Here is a 22,798-nt window from a genome sequence, read left to right on the forward strand (position 1 = left end):
TCACATACTGATGTGCACTGGTCACTGTGTCATACAACTGTAATCACATACTGATGTGCACTGGTCCTTTTGTCAAACATCTGTAGTCACATACTGATTTGCACTGGTCCTTGTGTCACACACTTTTAATCACATACTGATGTGCGCAGAGGTCCCTATGTCACATCCTGTAGTCAGGCACTGTGCACAGGTCTGTGTCAACTAATTGTACCTGAAATCACACTGTTCGCTAGTCCATATTTCACATTTGTAATCACATGATGTTTACAGGTCCCTGTGTCACACGAGTCACACCTGCAGTCACGTAGTTGCATTAGATCCTTGTGTCACTGTCACACCCGATAGCCTAATCACGCATTGTGCACAGGAAGCTTATGCGTCATAACTGCACCGTCTGCTCCCGTAAATAAAACCTTCAATCAATTATTTTCTCCGTTTACCTGTAATTTGTAATGCATATTTTATTGCGTTTTCACGGCTTTCTAAGTTTACGTTTCATCAAATGAAGTCATACCTACCCGCCATGGTACACAATTTTCTGTTCGGATTGTAACGGAATTTATTACAGCGAGTATGAAAATTCACGATATGTTCCGAATTTAAAACGGCGCGCGCAGGATTGAATTTACTTCCGTTCTCATTTTTAGCGCACATGTCAGAAAATTTGAAATAGACGTTTCACAGAATCAGGCCCTGTTGTAACGAAGACAATGCATTCCCCTAGTGTTGAAACACATGGTAATATACATTTATCGACATGGAGTCAACTTCGAATTCCAATTGCTTTGAAGCAGAATTTGAGCACACCTGTTATTTTACTGACGATGGCTGTCGGTTTCGTTTTAGAATTCGAACTATTTTAGATAAGTTTTTGTAGTAATAACACTCGCATACATGTACCATTGGTAATGAGACCTTACTCAAGTTACTGGACTGATAAGTTAGACAAGTGCCTACACTACTGCTCATTGTCAGTTTAGCTGGGCACAGAAATGGGTTTTTGTTTTGTTTGTATACTTTGGATTGGGCGTTAGGTCTATAGACTAGTTTGATTAAATTTCATTCAACAGAACAATTGTAAAGTAATACCATTACAGTACATCATGATGTATTTATATATAACTTGTATATGTAATTACTCCATAACACTGCTTGCTATAAGCATATAGACACTGGTTTTAGAGAAAGAAAGAGACGGAGAGCCAGCTAGGAAGTCTCACAAGGACTTTACGTCTGACTGACGAACAATAGAAAACCACTAAGTTATATTTATAAAAGAATACAGCAAACTACATATGCACAATTCCTGTTTAAAGTTACTCGGAACACTTCTGATTATCTAACTATATATGTTCCAAATGCACGTGTAAACAACAAACAATGCATGATAAAAGGTGGTTGGCAATAAGTCATAAATATAAAATGTTAAGTTTGAAAATAATCTCCATGCACACTTTTACATTTCTTTATTTGCAGGACCCGGAGGGTACAATTCTGGACCATTTGGTATGGAGCCTATGATGATGGGATCACCAGGAAGTCCTACTAGCCCCACAGGGGCTCACCAGTCTCAGTTCCTACCTAGCTTTCTCCTCGGGGACCAGACACCTCACTCTGTATCAGTAATTATCATAAACCACCCACTTAGTAACTTTATCTCGGTTTTTCTTTGAGTACATATGAGACCTTTTGTCTCTAGGACAAGATATCTCCTGACATTATAATATAATTAAGTCCAGAACAGATTTAGTTCATATCCAGCAATTCACTCCATAATATCATAGCATCAAGCTTTACACACACTTATATTTTGATGATCATCAGTCAAGGTTTAAAGGTGGAAGCTTTAAGGTCACATTAAATTTGACTACATTTGAAAAATTGCTACAGGTTGGTAAACATATGTATCAATGTATTTCATCAATTTATAATGAACTTTATATAATACACTGGAAGACAATGGCCTTTGACTGTGATGACATGGAACTTACGGGGGTTACCATATGTTTTTATAGCCTGGGCCAAGGATTTGGTCAGCAGCCAGTCCCAGCCCACCCAAGTCTGCCTCCAGAGCTGGTCTCATGTCCAGTAGCTTCAACACACCAGGAATGAGGTTTGTCTCTATAGTGAAAATAATTTGAGGTCATGATCACCGAGTCACTGAATAGTGAAAGTTATCCTTGTAATACCAGTGAAATGAGCAATATCCAAAACGTTATATATTTTGATGGAGACACTTATAAAGTTTCTTCTTTCATTCCTCCTAATAATCCTGTTAGTCATGCATTCAAATACTCTCTAATTGTTGTACAGAGGAGCCCACTTCTTTGCATATCGGTTATTTGAATATCCCGCTTATTTGCATAAAATTCTCAGGTCCCGATTTTTTTCTTCTTTATCTTTGTATTTCAATCCCGTGTATTTGCATTGACTAAAACACCGACTCCCGCTTATATGCAAATTCCAAAAAATCGAAAAATTTTAATTGATTTTAGGGTATTTTTGTGATTTTCCCGTAATAAAAGTTTTATGAAATGTGTTTTAACTTACATTATTGATTCGACACGATGTACAACGTTATCTTATCATTGGTTCACACTTCGTCATTACAGGTTACGTTCGATGCATCGATATCGACATTGTTATTATTTAGACCATATCAGTAGCAATGTGCAGAAGAATTACTAAATAAAATATCTATATGCCTCATCTTTTGATGAGATTTGTTTATTTATTATAGCATCGATCCAAACCTCTGTTCTGTGCACTTGAACACTCGCTGAGGCAGGTTGCGATTGCCATGATTGTTTTCTTGGCGCGTTGCATTGTGGGGGCATATGTGTAATGAACGACAACTCTTTCTGTGTGTGCGCAATTTTCCAAAACAAACCCAAACGACAATACACATGTCACGGTCATTTAAGACAGTCTATTGCTTCAGCAGTTCATCATCTATGATCAAACAACTAATATACTCATAGCAGGAACACAACGCATCTCGAGACGATAATGAATGTTAATTGAAACGATGACATTGTACATCGTAGTGCCAACCCACGCGTGTATGACCGATATCGGACCCAGAGACTCGGAGTGACAAGTAGTAAACGATGAAGTGTATGCAAATATTTGTACATTTACAAAGAATAACAATCCATGTATTTCGTATTTGCTCTTATATTTTAAATAATGTATTTTTTTTTAAATATATTTTTAATGCAAATAACGTAAACAATCATATAGCGCCCATTTTGAGTATCTACCTGACGATCTACATGTGTATAAGAGGGGCCAAAACCCAACTCCGCCTATACGAATACTCCGGTTATTTGCATATTTTGTCATGGAAAAAGGGCTATGCAAATAAGCGGGTTGCTCTGTATATTGATTTTAAATTTACACTGCCAGAACAGGTGTCCTCGGTAAGTTTTAGGTGATCTGATGAAATTGAGTCAATAAGCAGGTTGAATATTGTTATATTTTGATATAATCTATACATAAATATGACTGAAAGAGCAGTTATCCGATATAATAAAGGTCAAATAATTGTGTAAAGGTTTTATTTGATAGAAATCATAAAAATGATTTGATGAAAAATAGTATCACACTCTGATTTAGTCTGAATTTTGCTGACATTTGGATTAATTCTATAACATTGCCACAATCTATAAGAAATAACAGTTAAAATTTTTGTCATATAATTATAAGATATTCAGTTTTCAGATTGTTTTTATGAAAATCTTCATCATAGATTTTCAGATATTGTTTTTATAGCAAAACCTTAACAACACAAAAGATAAATAATTATTGCAGTTACAATCTTGTTAATCTTATTTATTTTTGTCAATTTTAGCCGAGGAGAGGTACTTAGACCGAAGGAGAAAGTTGGTGCACCACCCACAAAGAGCTTAATGAGTCATACTAGCCCGATTGGGAACACGTCCACAGCTTTTGGGACACCAAATATTCATCAGGTTTGTTGACAGAATCTTGTCTGTAGGTCCAACTTTCTGTTGTCTTGAATTTTCTAGTCTGTTTGAATGAGCATCTGTTGAGATAAGAATGTTGATTTAACGTTAAACAACTATGAAATATGAAAATATCTAGAATTAAAGATAGTTATTTTGCTGTATTCTCATAAATATCCTCATCATTAAGGACTGTGCGTCATTCTGTGTACCTTTGATAGGCACTGAAACAGAAATGTGTTTTGAGGTGTTTCCCACATTTCAATCCTTCATTCCATTGATACACTACCAAAGACAATATCCTCCCACCCCTTTTTCCAAAACAATGACAAATGTTTAATGACAACTCAGAACAGTCATATTTCTTAATACAATAAGTGACTGAAATTTAAAAACAATTAAAGAAAATATATTTTTGACAGGTGTCTCGGTCAATGCACACTCCGGGGTCCATGCCCAGTACACCAGCACCACCTATGACAGGTAAGGGCAGGCTTTGGAAGTCTGATGACTTTGCCGTATTGCATACACATCTCTGTAGTTTTCCTTTGATAGAGATTGGAAAGTTTCTTTTTCAATATTAACAATAATATCAAAAGCAGCATTTTCCTCTGACTGTGATTACTGTTTCTTACATTTTCATCATTTACTCTTGATTAGGCTTCTGTATGGTTTTGTATTTATTTAACTAATGGCCCATAGTGTCTTTGACAAATTATTTTTTCATTGATAAAGGTGTAAATGACTATGCTCCTAGTAGCAGTGACGTCCAGTTTTTCGAAAACAGCTTCAAAAGATTAAAGCCATATATAAAGAGTTGAGATGTTTTTATTAACCTGATATAAATCTTATAATATGATGGCATTATGCAAAAGATAAACTGTATAATAAAGTTAAATAGAATATTAATCATATTGATATAAGGAAGATAAAAACTTTGAAAGCACTCGCTAAAAACAGACAAAAACTTTGAAAGCACTCACTAGAAACAGACACTCTGAAAAAGGTGATTGATTCTTTTTTTGACATATGATGATGGACTATTTACAGGATTGTCACAGAGTTTATCAGAGAGTTTGGCCCAAGAACAGATGGCAGGTGGGAGGATTCCTATATCACCGGCACAGCTCGACCCATTCTACACTCAAGGGTAGGCGTATAGGTATACTGTGATAGGATAATTCGAACACAACTTCTCCAAGTCAGGAACAGGACAGCAACCTGATAAACATACCAAAACGTGTATTAAAGGCAACAAGTGTGGCAATCCCCTGTAGGATATAGGTTTGGCTTCCAATACCCGCTTCTAGTCCGGAACATGAAAACAACTAAGAAATCTAAAGAACCTATTGTAATATAACGGGTCAATATTTAAAAGTATGTAAAAGACTGGGACTCTGTAATAGAAGTATTGGGGGGTGGCAGAGGTACTCTGTAATAGAAGTATTGGCGTGTGACAGAGGGACTCTGTAATAGAAGTATTGGGGTGTGGCAGAGGGACTCTGTAATAGAAGTATTGGGGTGTGACAGAGGGACTCTGTAATAGAAGTATTGGGGTATGACAGAGGGACTCTGTAATAGAAGTATTGGGGTGTAACAGAGGGACTCTGTAATAGAAGTATTGGGGTGTGACAGAGGGACTCCGTAATAGAAGTATTGGCGTGTGACAGAGGGACTCTGTAATAGAAGTATTGGCGTGTGACAGAGGGACTCTGTAATAGAAGTATTGGGGTGTGGCAGAGGGACTCTGTAATAGAAGTATTGGGGTGTGACAGAGGGACTCTGTAATAGAAGTATTGGCGTGTGACAGAGGGACTCTGTAATAGAAGTATTGGGGGCTGGCAGAGAGACTCTGTAATAGAAGTATTGGGGTGTGGCAGAGGGACTCCGTAATAGAAGTATTGGCGTGTGGCAGAGGGACTCCGTAATAGAAGTATTGGGGGCTGGCAGAGAGACTCTGTAATAGAAGTATTGGGGTGTGGCAGAGGGACTCTGTAATAGAAGTATTGGGGTGTGACAGAGGGACTCAGTGATAGAAGTATTGGGGTGTGGCAGAGGGACTCTGTAATAGAAGTATTGGCGTGTGGCAGAGGGACTCTGTAATAGAAGTATTGGGGTGTGGCAGAGGGACTCTGTAATAGAAGTATTGGCGTGTGGGACTCTGTAATAGAAGTATTGGGGTGTGGCAGAGGGACTCTGTAATAGAAGTATTGGGGTGTGGCAGAGGGACTCTGTAATAGAAGTATTGGTGTGTGGCAGAGGGACTCCGTAATAGAAGTATTGGGGGCTGGCAGAGAGACTCTGTAATAGAAGTATTGGGGTGTGGCAGAGGGACTCCGTAATAGAAGTATTGGGGTGTGGCAGAGGGACTCTGTAATAGAAGTATTGGGGTGTGGCAGAGGGACTCCGTAATAGAAGTATTGGGGTGTGGCAGAGGGACTCTGTAATAGAAGTATTGGCGTGTGGCAGAGGGACTCTGTAATAGACGTATTTGGGTGTGACAGAGGGACTCTGTAATAGAAGTATTGGCGTGTGACAGAGGGACTCTGTAATAGAAGTATTGGGGTGTGGCAGAGGGACTCTGTAATAGAAGTATTGGGGGGTGGCAGAGGGACTCTGTAATAGAAGTATTGGCGTGTGGCAGAGGGACTCTGTAATAGAAGTATTGGGGGGTGGCAGAGGGACTCCGTAATAGAAGTACAGTCAAACCTGTCTATAGCGACCGCCCAAGGGGAGGCAGAAAAACAGTCACTATAGACAGGTTGCCTTTATAGACAGGTCAAAATTATTGCACAAACCAATTTACTTAAACCTGCCATAAACAAATTGTCATTGAACAGGGCATTCAGAAGACCAGTCAAAAGTTAAATAAATGCATAAACTTTATAAATCTGAAGGGTTTAATATTTAATGATTTGTGGACCCAAACACAAAATATAACTCAAAATGGTCTTATGGATAATTTTTTTGAATATTTTGTTCTGAAATAATGCTATGTGTATCTATCAAATTATCTCCCTTTCTTTCATAAATAAAGAAAAAGAATACACAATAATTAATAAATTAATTATATTTGTGTTACTACTAATCATTTTGTGTTATAGTCTTACTTCTTAAAACCAAAATATTTTTTTTCTGACCCAAATTGAAATCCGGATATTTGTGTCAGTTAACGACTTTTTATTAGTATTGACTAATTAAAGATGGCGGCAGTACAAACGCTAGTACCGACAGCTACGATTAAGAAAGGCATTATTGGCTTTCATGTGAGTAAATCTTGTTGACAGATATGACCAGTGTTTGTTATTGAATTGATGTATCCTAGTTGTAATCACAAAATTAACTGACCCTGTCAAATGAAGCCACCTGTGCACAGTTGTAATGGAATACCGACATGACCCGACTCCTCTCTTACCAAGCCCCAGGCCAGGGCAGCTACAGTAATTATAGGCTAACTAGGTGGTAGGGGTCTTTTGTTTATATACTCAGGCCAGGGTTGTGGTGGTCCTTTGTTTGTATAATCAAGCCAGGGTCGATGTGTCTGAATTTTCCGGGATTTTATGAGGGATGACTGCCGAGAGCAGAAGATGGCTGACAGAAATCGGTCGCTATAGAAAACAAATTAGCGACCACCGTTCCGAAATCACCGGTCGTTAGCCACATTAGACAGGTAGTCGCTATACAGAGGGTCGTTATATAGTGAAATCTCACGGGGAATCTTAAAACCGGTCGTTATAGACAGGCAGTCGTTATATACAGGGGGTCGTTAGAGCAGGTTTGACTGTATTGGGGTATGACAGAGGGACTGCATAATAGATGTATGGGGTGTGGCCGTGGGACTGCGTAATAGAAGTATTGGGTGTGGCTAAGGGACTTGGCAATTACTGTCTACACCGAAGTGGTGGTAGGTCATGGATAGTAAGGACAGTGGGGGAGTGGAAGTGGCCATCTGAAGTGTCTATGATAAGAATTTTTGCTTTTTTCAAATAAGAATAACAATATCTGCAACAATTTTTGTTATTTGCAGGGAATCATTAACATCTGAGGACATTTTGGATGAGACATGGGTGACAGTTTTTGGGTAAGTGCTCTAATCCAGTTTTGGATGAGACATGGGTGACAGTTTTTGGGTAAGTGCTCTAATCCAGTTTTGGATGAGACATGGGTGACAGTTTTTGGGTAAGTGCTCTTATCCAGTTTTGGATGAGACATGGGTGACAGTTTTTGGGTAAGTGCTCTTATCCAGTTTTGGATGAGACATGGGTGACAGTTTTTGGGTAAGTGCTCTTATCCAGTTTTGGATGAGACATGGGTGACAGTTTTTGGGTAAGTGCTCTTATCCAGTTTTGGATGAGACATGGGTGACAGTTTTTGGGTGAGTGCTCTAATCCAGTTTTGGATGAGACATGGGTGACAGTTTTTGGGTAAGTGCTCTTATCCAGTTTTGGATGAGACATGGGTGACAGTTTTTGGGTAAGTGCTCTTATCCAGTTTTGGATGAGACATGGGTGACTGTTTTTGGGTAAGTGCTCTTATCCAGTTTTGTTTTGTACATTTCCTTTGATATTAAATGAAAATTGACATTTAACGAAATGATTTTAATTTTCAAAGCTTAATTCATACATTGTGCTGTATTCTATTTATAAGTTTAAGTCATAAAGAAAAAAGTGCATGTTCGATTATCTGTCGTAGCGGCCATATGTCACTGGGGATCGGTTAGTCTTCTGTGAAATATTTTCTACAAAAGTTAAGACATTGATGGGGGAGGGGGGGATAAACAGTCTAAAATGCTGGCATGTATTAAATCTGTGATAACTTTGTTGGCTTGAAAGGTTTCCACCAGCTGCAGCTTCCTACATCCTTCAGCAGTTCTCTCAGTATGGCAACATAGTGAAACATGTGGTGAGTATGAGTTATCTCCCTTCGTACTACAAACCTAATCGGGACGACAAAATCTGTCGGACTTTGATAACTCCAGCTTACTCTTAATTATCAGACAGCTGGTGGCCTAATGTATTAAGATCCATACTCCAATGTTGATTTGGTGAGAGTTCTAAGGTCTGATTCTGATTCATAACACCTATTATTTCTACACTTTTTAACGTCGGGGACCTTTCAGGGCCTTTGGACCTTTGGTTTTATAACAGGCTTTGTTCAGGATCCTTTAAATGTCAAGTATAAGTGTAATAGAGGTATTCTTCACTGGATCATTACAAATGATGAAGTCGGAGCAAAGTATATAGTTGTCATCTAAAAGGTTGGGGAGGGGAGATATGTATACTATATACATGTACCATTGAGCTCTGTCTGAGATAAAAGGTTAAATATTCTGTGTTATACCCTCAGTGTTGATACTAAGTCAGGAGAAATGCATCTATTTTCTCTAATTAAAGCAGACTCTGTGTTCTTCATGAGGTTGTAAGAATGATACCTTGATAAATACCTGATAAAATTTTAAATGCCTATGATAGCTATTCAGATGTTGATAAAGAATTTATGTATGTTTTATGAATTTCAGGTGGCATCTGAAGGTAACTGGATGCACCTCCACTATCAGTCCAAACTGCAGGCAAAGAAAGCACTGAGTAAAAATGGGAAGGTGTTTGGGGGATGTATGATGGTCGGCGCTACGCCCTGTATAGAAAAGGTAAGTATAAAAATGGGAAGGTGTTTGGGGGATGTATGATGGTCGGGCGCTACACCCTGTATAGAAAAGGTAAGTATAAAAATGGGAAGGTGTTTGGGGGATGTATGATGGTCGGGGCTACGCCCTGTATAGAAAAGGTAAGTATAAAAATGGGAAGGTGTTTGGGGGATGTATGATGGTCGGGGCTACGCCCTGTATAGAAAAGGTAAGTGTAAAAATGGGAAGGTGTTTGGGGGATGTATGATGGTCGGGGCTAGGCCTTGTATAGGAAAGGTAAATGTAAAAATATGAAGGTCGGCGCTACGCCCTGTATAGAAAAGGTAAGTGTAAAAATAGGAAGGTGTTCGGGGGATGTATGATGGTCAGCGATACGCCATGTGTTGAAAAAAATAAATTTAAGAATGGGAAAAGACTTCAATCAATAGTGCTGGCACAGTAATTAGAATCGTTTGGTAAAGCTGTGATCTTTAAATACATTAGTGATTTCTTAAAACCATATTTTGTTTTTCAATTTTAATCCATCCAAAAACCATTATTATTAAAATCTGAAGAATAAGTCTATAATTTTGTACATTATTTATGGTGCTTTTCAAAAATCTTTCTATCTAAAAATATTATAAATTATGGATGAAATTATAAGCCATCCGAAAAATTCTACACAAAAAAAGCCATAGCCATTGAGGACATAGAATATTGTGACCTCGAATAACATTGTCAGTACGGTTTTACACTACAAGTTACATGGTGACCCAGTTGTGCATACAATGTTGTCATGGCAATAAACAATCTCTCCCCAGGGTGTGATGGAGGAAGAGAAGGAGAATAACAGTCTTATCCATCCTGTCCTTGGTACTCCAGGAGGCAACGCCACATTCCACACCCCAGGAGGCAACACTCGCAACACCCCCATCAGGCCCCTCACTGCAGCCTACAGAACAGCCCGCAGTGAAAATGAGGTGAGTTGTGACTGGCCAATAATTTTAAAATGTTTGATTAACTCAACATAGTGAAACGATAAACCATTTTTGTTTGTTTTCAAAATATTTGTTGTTGTTGTGATGTATGTAAATTTTTTTAAATGTGTGTAATTTTCAGTTAACATAAGTATCAACTGAAATTGTTCATACATGTTGTATTCTGTCTGGTTTAGGTGGTGAATAATGGTCAAGCTCCTCAGAAGAATAATACATTTGTTTCCAAGGCGATGGAATATATGTTTGGATGGTGACACATGCTGTTACATTAGGGAGTTTGATTGGATGGTGATGCATGCTGTTATAACAGGGAGTGTGCAATCTACGACAGTGCTTATCATACGAGGGATGGACTAGTGACCAGTCTGGGGGACAGTGGTGTGGGTAATTTATATGTGAGAATGGCGATATGGAGACATTTGTTGTTAATTCGTGAAGTGTGAGATTATGTTGAGTTTTGGACAGACTGAACTGAGAAGCTTACCGGTGAAGGCCTTCGTTTCCTGCTCACAGAGAGAAATGACAAATAAGGCTCCATCATCTCTTTGGTCAAGTAACTCTGCTGTTAAAATGAATTGTTGGTTAGACCCTGTTTCCTCACAAACCAGACAGGCAAATCAGGCAATCTGTTACCATGTTGAAAGAGTGACATGACAGGTTGATTAAGTTACTCTGATCATACAAGGAATTGTAGCTCAGAACTGGTATTCTGCTTGTGGAAGGAGATGACGGCTCAACCTAAAATCTTTCTTCGTGGAAGGAGTTGACAGTTCTGTTGAAGGAGTTGACAGCTCGACTCAGAAACTCTGTTTGTGGAAGGAGTTGGTTGCTCGACTCAGAAACTCTGTTTAAGGAGTTGGAGGCTTATCCCAGAATCTTCGTTGTGGAAGGAGTTGACAGTTCTGTTGAAGGAGTTGACAGCTCGACTCAGAAACTCTGTTTATGGAAGGAGTTGGTTGCTCGACTCAGAAACTCTGTTTAAGGAGTTGGAGGCTTATCCCAGAATCTTTGTTGTGGAAGGAGTTGGAGGCTCAACTCAGAAACTCTGTTTGTGGAAGGAGTTTGTGGTTTGACTCAAACCCTTTGTTCGTGGACAGAGTTGACAGCTAGACCTAGAAACTTCGTATTTGGAAAGAGTTGACAGCCCAGCCCATTTATCATCAAAGGAGCTGAGAGCTTGGCCCAACTGCACAGTAGAAATGTTGTTTTTTTTGCCAGCATTAGTGAAAATTTATTGGGGTGGGGATTCAATTGTTTATAGTTTTTTAGATATCTTAATATAGATAACTAAATGTGATACTCTCAGACAATGGAGGCTGTCAGGCTCCACATTTCAATCAGTGTACGAAATCAAAAACTTATCATACATTTCTATGAACTATTACAGGCTCATATTGGTGTCAATGTTGTCTTGTAGGAATTTGTTAAACTGCACCAAAAGATTACGTTAGCTTCTTTTATTTCTTATTATACAAACAGCGTAAGAAACAAAATCTGTGACAATTATTCTATTTTTATTTGAATTGGTTAAGCATTGGACCAATGAAAAGAGGGCACTTCACAGCACCCTGTGTACTGGCGAAGAGAATATCGATAAATGCAGAATGACTTGTATTTACGGCCGTTCTAGATCAATGTAAAGGCCGTTTATCTACGACAGGCCTAGAATTCATCTAGATATAGGTATTCAATAGCCTCCTACTCAAGATCATGTACATGTACCACAAAGAGTGTGTACCACAAAGAGTGTGTACCACAAAGATCATGTACCACAAAGATCATGTACCACAAAGAGTGAAGTTTGGACAGAAGATACAATTTATATTTCTATAACTGAAATAAAAAGATGATTGTAAAGGATTTCATAGCATTGATAATTAAGAGAATTGATTAAGGAGTTGAAGCATCTGCTATGAGGATAAAAACTACATAAAATGTCTGTTTTTTCTGATGGTGCAGTTGTTTTACCCTATAAACATTGATGAGATGTTGGGTATATATAAGACTGTCTCTGTGATATATTGTGTGTAGACTTGGATACCTGTTGTGAATGAGAATCGGTTCAGTGACCATAGTTTGGCCAATACATTTTTATTGTAAACATCTAATTCTGAGATGTTTTATTCACACTATATATGGTTAGTAAACTCTATAATTATTCATTCTTCCATCATATGTTACCTTCTGTTACTTACGATAAAACTCCTTTCGGTATGAAAAGTTTTTACTATAGACAGAACTTACACTGGTATAAAGTTTGTCAGTATTTGTAGGTATATGTGTATATTAGTGAATTACGTAAACACGAGACACATTTGTCTTTAACAATTGTTACATTGATTGTATTAAAGAGTTGAACATTAAATACATAATATATTAATGGTCATTTGCTGTAAACCGAAAGCAAGTCTCGAGCTCATGTTTGTTAACTTAAGAATCTTCCCCCTTGTGATCACATTTACTCCCATCATTCACAGATTTGACCCCCATTTGACCTGTTGATGATATCTCCATCACCACCTAGTGTATGACATCTGTCTACCCCTAGGGTACGGTAGATAGCATGTCGCGATATTAATACGATGATGTCACAGTAACGATACAATGATGTCACAGTAACAATACAATGATGTCATGGTACCAATACAATGATGTCACGGTAACAACACAATGATGTCAATACAATGATGCCACGGTAATGATACAATGAGGTCACAGTATTAATATAATGATGTCACAGTAACAATACAACAACATCACAGTAACAATACAATGACGTCACGGTATCAATACAATGATGTCATGGTAACAATACAATATTAAAGGTCACAGTAACAATACAATGATGTCACGGTAACAATACAATGATGTCATGGTAAAAATACAATGATGTCACGGTAATGATACAATGATGTCACGGTAACAATATAATGATGTCACGGTAACAATATAATGATGTCACGGTAACAATATAATGATGTCACGGTAACAATATAATGACGTCACAGTAACAATACAATGATGTCATGGTAACAATATTTATGTGAGGTCAACAATGTGTTACATTGCAATATTAGTTTTTTGTTGTATTTGAACAACTGGATCCTGCCTGAATAAAATAGAATGATGGGAGAAAAATAATCCTCCCTTACCTTGAGAACTTGACAGAGCCTCGAGTTAAACAACCAGGAATATCAGCCTCAGGTTCGAGATTTCTCCGTCAAGGTTAGTCTCACTTCACAGGAGGCAGAGATTCTGTTAACCATTTTAAAGATGTAAAAGTCTAACAGAAACAATTGTTATTGGATAGGCTAGGGCCTGTATATATGATTCTCTTAGTTAAGAGAGTTCCTTGAAGTTCAAGGTCACCTTCAGTATTGGAATAATAGGTGTTACTAGACATTACATAATTATGTGGTGTATGTTGTATATCATGTATAAATGACAGGTTTATTTGATTGTCTATGGATCATTACATATTTTAGAAATTAACCTGAATTTAATATCTGGTGTATAAGGATGCAGTGTGGAACTATGTTGGTTCATTAACGGATGGCTTGTGTTATTGAGGAAACCATTTGGTTCCTTACATGCAATGTTGTTTCAACAAATCTTCATTTCTGCTCATAACATTTAATTCTAATTCATTTAATGGATTATTGAATTCTAATTCATTGAATACAAAAAATAATGGATTTCAGAAAATATATGGTACATTCACAAAACATGTACAGTTGAAAAGTACACTAACAGATGAATGCAGATTGCTTATATGTACATTAAAATTGTTTTTAAATGATTTGTTTAAATGGTATTTTGTATAAATGTGAACACATATAGATATATATACATGAAATAAAAGTTTCTATTTTTAACAAAAAGTCTCGTGGCATTTTCTATTCCATCATTTTCATATGATGGGCTCTTTGAATCTTCATCATTTTCATATTGTGGGCTCTTTGAATCTTCATCATTTTCATATAATGGGCTCTTTGAATCTTCATCATTTTCATATTGTGGGCTCTGTGCCTCTTCCTTTGTTCATCGCCTGTCCTTAGAGAACGGTTGTATCTTCTCAAAGAAGTACAATGTGGATCCTTGTTAAATATATTTAGGTTTCCTCTGGTCTCCAAGTTTAATCATCAGAATAAGTAGATGGTGGCTGATAAATTGACAGCTTGTATTTTAACATTTGAAAATAATTATTATTTCTCGGAAAGTAATGGAAGATGGTTATCAAATTCATGTGTTTTTATATATTGATAAATTGATTGGTGTGTTAATATTTTAATGTATCGCCTCCTGATGATTCATTTACTGTTGAGTCGTATACATAGAGAATGTCTTTATAGAATGAAGTAATTTATCCATTAACATCCCATATGCTACCCTACCGATGAGTCACTGAAGAGGTGGAGGTTCAATTTGGAACGGCCATGATGTTCATCTTAACAGATATTTCAGACCTTTTCAGACATAACTGGTATATTATTACATGACTTTATATCTTGTCTATATTTTTAAAGTAGTTTTCATCAAGATATATTTGTTTAGAGCTTTAACACTTCCTCAATATGTGATACACTATAGTCATTTATTTTAGTGTGTAGTTAAAAAAAAAAAACATGAAATGGTACTTATGTCAGTTTGAGGATTCTGTATGACATAGGATCTGTGTTGTAGGATATCTGATCAGGAGGACCCTAACATTCTTTTGTATTATTTGTGTGTCAAGGCTTACGAGGTTTATACTTTGGGACTGTTTAGCGTGACCTCTATGTACCCCCATGACACTGGAACTCTACACTAATCCTCCTAGTTGGAACATGTTCAAACTCTGCCATGCTACATTACCCAATAAAACATCTGCAGTCTGACCCACTGCCTTTGGTTATAAGTATTTCTCCATATATAGGCACATCTCACAACAAATGAAAATAGGATTTCTCCATCTGTAGTCTGACCCAATGCCTTTGGTTATAAGTATTTATAAGGCACATTTCACAACATATGAAAATAGGATTTCTCCATCTACTGCCTTCAGTCATAAATATTTTTTCATATCAGATGGTTTTTTCATTCTACATTATAATCATAGTTTCTAAAGCGGTGTTTTGATTGAACATTTCATGGTACATTAATGATTTTATACATCTTGATACACGAACTTGTCACTAATTGGCATTTGAGTGTATACCGTTCTGTTGTGCAGAGCAAAAGTTATCTCCCTTCTTACAGGGTATTGACAGGCCTAGGTTTCCCAGTGAATTTCACATACTTTAGGTTTTATATTTCAGGCAGATAAGAATCTTGATATTTAACCACAAAATCCATCATTGATTTTATGGTTGCCATCCATAAAGTGACTTTTCTGTACCATTTGAATATAACCATTTTAGACAGCGTATCATCCTCCTTAAATCCTCCAGAAGTACCCTGTTCCCTGCGGTGGGGCACAAAGGGGCCGCTGTTGCTCCAATGAATCGCCCAGTAATGTGAAAATCTTTCATGTTTTTATACCTTTGTACATCGCAGTGTAACAATACACGGAACAACCTATCTAGGTCGGCACTCGTATTATGATTCAGGTAGATTCATATGGTATAAATATATATCTTTATCCGGTGATACCATATACACCTCCCTGGTATTTTTACCTGTGTACATTAATATCTATATATGTATGCTTGTTCATATCATGCGATCAATCTTTTGTGATGATATGAATGTAGAACTTCATAATCGGTGAATTACCAAGTTAATTAGCCACATCCAGGTAATTTGGATGCTGGAACGACCACACAACTTGTATCCAGGGATATTTCTGACTTTCTGGGAAGAAGATTTAAATATAGATTACTAATTCTAAACACATGTACAGCAGGTCATTTCTATGCATGTACATACAATTAACTTGTGTTGTACGATCACCTGTCTAAAGCAGACTTCCAGCTAGACTTCCTTGTGTAATGTATGTAAATCGGACATGTGCAATCTGTAAACCAATCGGGGAAAACCTGGTCCCTGTGGAGTTTGGTTGGTTTTATTGTAAGTCAGTGTTATATTTGTGCAGTATCCATTTAATTTAAAAGTAGCATGCACTAAAATGGGCTCTCCTATAGGATATGATGGAGGAGGGGCAAAAAGTTACCAGGTAAATACCCACATGGCATCTTTTTTTCGAGATGGTGTCTTATGACTCTTATATCATCAAGATATGCTACGTGATACCCTGGTAAGCTTATAGGAACATTCAGATATCAGTAAAAGACAACAAACAAACAAGATAACAATTAATTATTGTTTTATATAAATACAAATTATTTATATATATATATATATCATAGGAACAAATATATAATGTAAACGTAAACTGTATACAAATAATAATATGTTATAGTAGTACAGAGAGAAAGATTTCCCATCAATATGAGAAAGTATGCTTTATAAACATGTATGTCACAGATACCCTCATAACAACTTTTCGTTATAATCAAGTTTGCTTTCAAAGTTTTATAAAAACTTTTTGTTATAATAAATTTCACTTTCCAAGTTTTGCGCAAGTTTTCGATATAATGAAGTTCACTTTCCAAGTTTTATGACAACTTTTCAGATAATGAAGTTCACTTTCCCAGTTTTATGACAACTTTTCAGTAAAACCTGCCCTAATCATACTCTATCATTACATGCAGGTGTATCTGTGTGATCACAGAAAGAAAACACATTTTAAGTTAATATTCAGCTTATTGTTATATATTTATATTATCTATGATCTGACTTCAGCGATTTCAGATCTGATCTGATATGTAAATATGCACATTTTATAATGAAATTAAAACATGATTTCCCTTTAATTTCAAAACTATTGTTAAAGAGAAATATTGGAGATGAACCCCAGCAATCTGCATGGCTATAAACAATGCACCTCCCCAGAGCTCTGGTCTCAGAAGAAAATTTCAGAATGTTAATGTTCCAAAATGTATATGATTTAATCAGAATCTAGTGGATGGGGGAATGATTTAGCAAATCAGGACGAAATCTAATATTCTCTCTTGTTCTCTTTCGTTCAATTAATTTTCTTACACTCAGTAATGGAAGACTTTAATTCTCAAAGGACACTTTGGCTGTTTATAAACATGGATGTTAACAGTTTCCCTGGTTAAATGAAGCACTTGTGACATTAACTACTTATTATAGAATTTTCTTTCATTACATACAACACATTCATTAAAACTTTGTTCTCCACTCATTTTGTCTATAACTTAATCCCATGTTCACAATGTTATACAAGATTTTACAATATCTGCACATTATGTTTTATCTAACATGTATTTATTTTAAAATTTAAATCAATTATTTTGAAGTACATTTTATCATATATAGATGATATTAGTCTAGGTATATTCATTTATTTTAACAAGGACAAATATTACACTTTAACCTTTATATAATTTTGTAATATTTTTCTGATGTAGACATGATCCAGACCGGAACTGAGGCTATATACTTTCCTAGGTTCTAAAAAAATCTATGCTTGTTGTTATTGTCATTATGATCCTCAAACAAATGGATCACAGCACACAAAACTCCCACTTAGAACATAACCGAACAAAAGCGTGCCTGTATCTAAACTGGTACAGCTTTACACATCAATGGCAAGTTAATATCATTTGCATAGAATACACATTGTATATCTATATATCACAGATTTTCATAATGTGGGATTATGTTTACCATACGACCTAATTGACATGCTTTTAAGTTTATGTTAATTTACTGAAATATATGCAAAATTTTAATTTTGAGATTCAGAATGAAATACATAATTACAGGAAAAGAATCGCCCATTATAAACTAGTTTGTTAAGTCACAATGTATACATACAAAGTTAACAAAAATATCACAAAGTCATGATGTAAGTCTGAAAACCTGACTTTCTTGTTAAACAACAATCTATTGATATTTACCCCAGTCATCTTGAATTATTGGAGATTTAAGAGTATTCAAGCGTAAATCAAACAAAATATTTTTTTAAGAAATGTTCTGTTTACATCATCCCTGCCTTACTGGAAGAGATAGATAATTATATTTCTAAAGGTGACGGTTTCAGGATCCTAAAATTTGTTTTCCAATCTTGTGAATCCACATGATTTGTCTCATTGTGGCAGGTGAATTTCCCTCTGTAAATATCACTCTGGTAATTTTGTGTATTTAGTAATCTTACTAAACCTGGAAAACCTTCACCATTAAATCTTCAGCGAAATATCCAGTCCATAGTTTCATCAATGTTCCTTAACTTCAGGAAATTTGAAAAAAAATGAAACTATATATAAGGAACTTTCCATAACTAAGATTTTTCCCCCTTAAATCCAATAATATGGAAAATTTTAAGGGATTTTCCTTACCTGGGCACATTAAGGTATACTGATCATCAAAGAGGTCCTTTATCGTAGTCAGATGAACATTTTGTTTTCAATAACTAGTTCTAACCTTGTCATCCCTTTCTAACTTTTCATTCTGGGGAAACTGTAATACAAATCACAAAAACAAGTGTTTACAGTGACCCCTATCTGAAAAAATTGCAACTAATTTGACCTATGTATAGCTTTATGTGGTAAAGTGATCAAATTTGATCAAAAACAACTGGAGTCTCCTACAGGTAAATCTGACTCGAAAAACTGGAGTCTCCAACCACATAACTCGGAAACATGTGACCAATGTGTGTTTTCAAAAATGATTCTTGATGTATACGACACATTTGGTAGATCTCTCTCGGTTTTTAAGTTTCCTGCTAGCCAGTATACCTTATGATACAAATCTTTCTCTTACGAAGTCTTGATTTACATCTGAGTCAGTTCTATATCAGATGGAATCTCATGTCAGATCCTGTACGAAAAAAACTTCCCGAAATATGTTCGCTAGCGAGAAACACCATGTACAAGTATTATAACTTATCAAACACTCCATTTTCTTTCGAGGTAAACTTGTTCTGTGTACATTAATATAACCATGTGGACCAAAAATGAATGTTTTACACAAACATCAGATTTTCTGCAAGAACTGAAAAATCGAAACCATTATCAGAATAATTCTGATATCACCTAGAAAATATTTTCAGTAAGATGTTATCACAAGTGTTCAATTCTTTTAGACAATACTTATACGGATACGTTTTATAGTATCTTAAAGGTCTGTTTGTTATCTTACGTTAATTAACAAGTCAGTGAATATGCAATATCATCAAGTTAAGAATTAAGGTATTAAACTGTAATTGAAATTTAAAACCCAGTTAATGTGTCTATAATAGTTAGCCCGTTACATGTTCTTCAATTTTCATACCGTAATTTGACTGGTATATTTCACTATGAATCCACAACAAATTTCCAATAAATCTCAAAGCTGCTGTTTCTAAAGAAAAATATATATGAATCTGGTTAAAAATACAGAAAATTCTATAAACCGTCACAAACAGGTAACACTACAACAGGTTATCAAGTACTGTAATATATAACATCAGAAACATCATCCGAGTAACAAAACAATGAGGACTGAAAAATGATTATAGTAAGGGACGTGAGAGACAAGTTATACCATTATTGCCAATATGTTTGTATAAGACATGGCTACATCTTACACTACATGTACCTAAACTGTTTACTGTCAGAGTTAAATAATCTATGTAAAAAATAATAATTTCTAACGATGATAGATAAATAGGTCTATTAAGAATGTGTGATAAATTAGGAATACAAAACAAAATGTGAGGTTAATGACACCATGAATGCACTTTCTTTTAATGATCGTGATGATGACAGACACAGCTATAAACTTAATAATGAACTTCTAATAGATCTCTAATTAGCTGTCTATAGGTTTATACTTAACCAGTAAATTACCTGTATAGTTACAGTATTATAATTATTTTCAGAAATTTCCATTTTTCATTTACATTGGAAAAAAAATGACCTTTCTGATTAATGCCAGATTAAGTTAATAATGGCACTGGTGCCTGACTCGTTTTATAAAATAATAACATATAAGAGTACATATAAAATCTCATTTATATGTACTCTTATATGTCATTATTTTAAAAAACGAGTCAGGCACCTGTGATACCGGTAAGTCTTGGTATGCTGTGTTTCATTAAATTAGATCTGGTTTTACTCAGATTGTGATGCGGTATTTGTAAATATGGAGTCAACAAATGATATTTGCTACTTATTTACATGTTTGCTGACAAACTATAATGAGAAAGGTTATATATATTTGGCCGAGATGATATCTGTATTTTGACAGTGTGTGATATAGACAATCACTTCTATACAACTTTATTAAAGTCAATATTTTTTCATCGTGCTTTCCAAAAAATATGGAAGTTTACACCAGAATCTTTGTACAAAAAGTAATAACTGAAATTAATTAACCTCTTTCATATACAGGGTGTTGTAATTTCTCTCATACATACAACTACAAACTAACTATTCATTTTATAACAGAGTCTGCCAACTCGTCAACAAGCTCCCTAAACCCAATACTGTCTGCCATTGTCAACATTTCTGGCACTATAATTCCAAGCAGAATGACGATCATTTTCTTCACACTCAAAAACATCTGTTTCTAGCACCTGGAATTAAATTCTCTTGGGTTCACTGTCAATGTGGCAGTCCTTTGTTCCCCACATTTGACAGGCTTGTGTCAAGACACTCATGAACACAGTAGAGTAGATGTGTAAACTTAACATGGAACATTTCATAGAATATTTCTGTACATCCTCAAATATAATATCCATGAACCTTTCAACATATCCAATGAAATGATTCCTGCAGGCACCAGCTATACAGCTTAATCCACAGTATATAAATGGTCAATACCATATACAATGTGTATTGTATTTTGTAACATTTCCATAAATCACCACTCACACAGCGAATTTCTTCTCAAACATGCATTCCATAAGTCCAGACAAAATTGTGCCATTTACTGTCTTTTTACGGAATCTTTCCCATAACCTTCTGTTGAAATACCATCCGTAGCAAAATACATGGACCTCCGTGGTGTGTAAGTGTCCTACATAGAGAATCACCATGCAGCTTGGTATTCATGTTGAATTTCATGGATTATCTCCCCTGAATAGAAATTTCATTGTTTACCTCCCCTGATTGGGTTGTGGTCAGTTTGTGACTAGGTCTGTTAAACGCGAGCAGGTCATTCTGCTAGGTTTTCCACAGGGGCTGACCACTCACCAATGGTCACTTTGGGATGGAGAGGTTCCTGAATAGTCAGTTTATGTACAAAACAACCGAGGACATAGATCACCTCTCAGCACTTGTCTCACTCCCGGGCTGGGAACTGTAAAAAACAACATGGACAATCAGGAATATACGTGAAAGTACAATACGACAAATTTCTATTGACATAATTATATTAACAATATAGTCTTTTTTTATTCTTATACAAGAGATCCTAATAGGTTTACTTCTTAACTCTGAAATATTTACAGACGACTTCAGGAACTGAGACAATTCAACATTTTAAATATAGTTGGTAAGATAATTTTAATAGTTTTGCGCTGGAGTCTTTATTGAAACTGATGAACTATTCAGAATCTATTCTATCTATCAATTCAAATGTAAAGCAGAAAACTAATTAACATAACTGTATGTTGTTGCATACAGACTTAATTTACTGGTCTCCACTTAACCCTAACAAAAGAATTTGGGTACCATCTGGGACGAAAGATCTCAAATGAAGATCAGAAATGGATCTTAATGAAGTTTCATGTTCAGTTGGAATTTTAACAAAGGTCAGTGTTTCTTATGTTCATTACCAATCCAAACAAATGTCTGTGGTCAGTACCGATCCTTATAAAGGTCAAGGTGGTCAGTAGACCTTATAAAGGTCTAGCTGGTCAGTACTGACCCTTATAAAGGTCTAGGTGGTCAGTACTGACCTTATAAAGGTCTAGGTGGTCAGTACTGACATTTATAAAGGTCTAGGTGGTCAGTACTGACCTTATAAAGGTCTAGGTGGTCAGTACTGACCTTATAAAGGTCTAGGTGGTCAGTATCGATCCTCATAAAGGTCTAGGTGGTCAGTACTGACCTTATAAAGGTCTAGGTGGTCAGTACCGATCCTTATAAAGGACAAGGTGGTCGGTACCGATCCTTATAAAGGTCAAGGTGGTCAGTACTGACCTTATAAAGGTCAAG

At 36.0% G+C, this 22,798-nt stretch overlaps 2 protein-coding genes across 7 annotated transcripts in view; one reads left to right on the forward strand and one right to left on the reverse strand.

Annotated features, from left to right (window-relative positions):
• Positions 1 to 624: 624 nt before the first annotated feature.
• On the forward strand, positions 625 to 13,408 carry LOC117335826 (nucleoporin NUP35-like). Of its 4 annotated transcripts, none has more exons than XR_004534497.1 (11): positions 625 to 738; positions 1,477 to 1,622; positions 2,016 to 2,113; positions 3,854 to 3,974; positions 4,391 to 4,451; positions 5,019 to 5,118; positions 7,996 to 8,049; positions 8,801 to 8,870; positions 9,487 to 9,861; positions 9,909 to 9,935; positions 10,413 to 10,520. XR_004534497.1 is itself a non-coding variant. In XM_033896050.1 (11 exons), exons 1-11 carry the CDS (start codon positions 711 to 713, stop codon positions 10,841 to 10,843), a joined length of 1,044 nt encoding a protein of 347 aa, XP_033751941.1. In that variant the 5' UTR covers positions 625 to 710; the 3' UTR covers positions 10,844 to 13,408. The 4 variants fall into 4 exon arrangements, 2 of the variants coding, with proteins under 2 accessions (XP_033751941.1, XP_033751942.1); XM_033896050.1 differs by lacking the exon at positions 9,909 to 9,935 and adding an exon at positions 10,766 to 13,408 and having other exon boundaries at positions 9,487 to 9,615; positions 10,413 to 10,571; XR_004534498.1 differs by lacking the exon at positions 9,909 to 9,935 and having other exon boundaries at positions 9,487 to 9,820; positions 10,413 to 10,511.
• Positions 13,409 to 17,671: 4,263 nt separating this feature from the next.
• LOC117335921 (nucleolar protein dao-5-like) overlaps positions 17,672 to 22,798 on the reverse strand; it is a 54,458-nt gene continuing 49,331 nt past the window's right edge. For all 3 annotated transcript variants that reach the window (XM_033896204.1, XM_033896203.1, XM_033896205.1), the window contains exon 4: positions 17,672 to 21,938. In XM_033896204.1, the coding sequence (XP_033752095.1) occupies positions 21,902 to 21,938 (37 nt within the window). In that variant the 3' untranslated portion in view covers positions 17,672 to 21,901. The remainder of the gene's footprint in view (positions 21,939 to 22,798) is intronic.

The sequence above is a fragment of the Pecten maximus genome, chromosome 10, assembly GCF_902652985.1.
Source record: "Pecten maximus chromosome 10, xPecMax1.1, whole genome shotgun sequence".
In the NCBI taxonomy this organism is placed as follows: domain Eukaryota; kingdom Metazoa; phylum Mollusca; class Bivalvia; order Pectinida; family Pectinidae; genus Pecten; species Pecten maximus.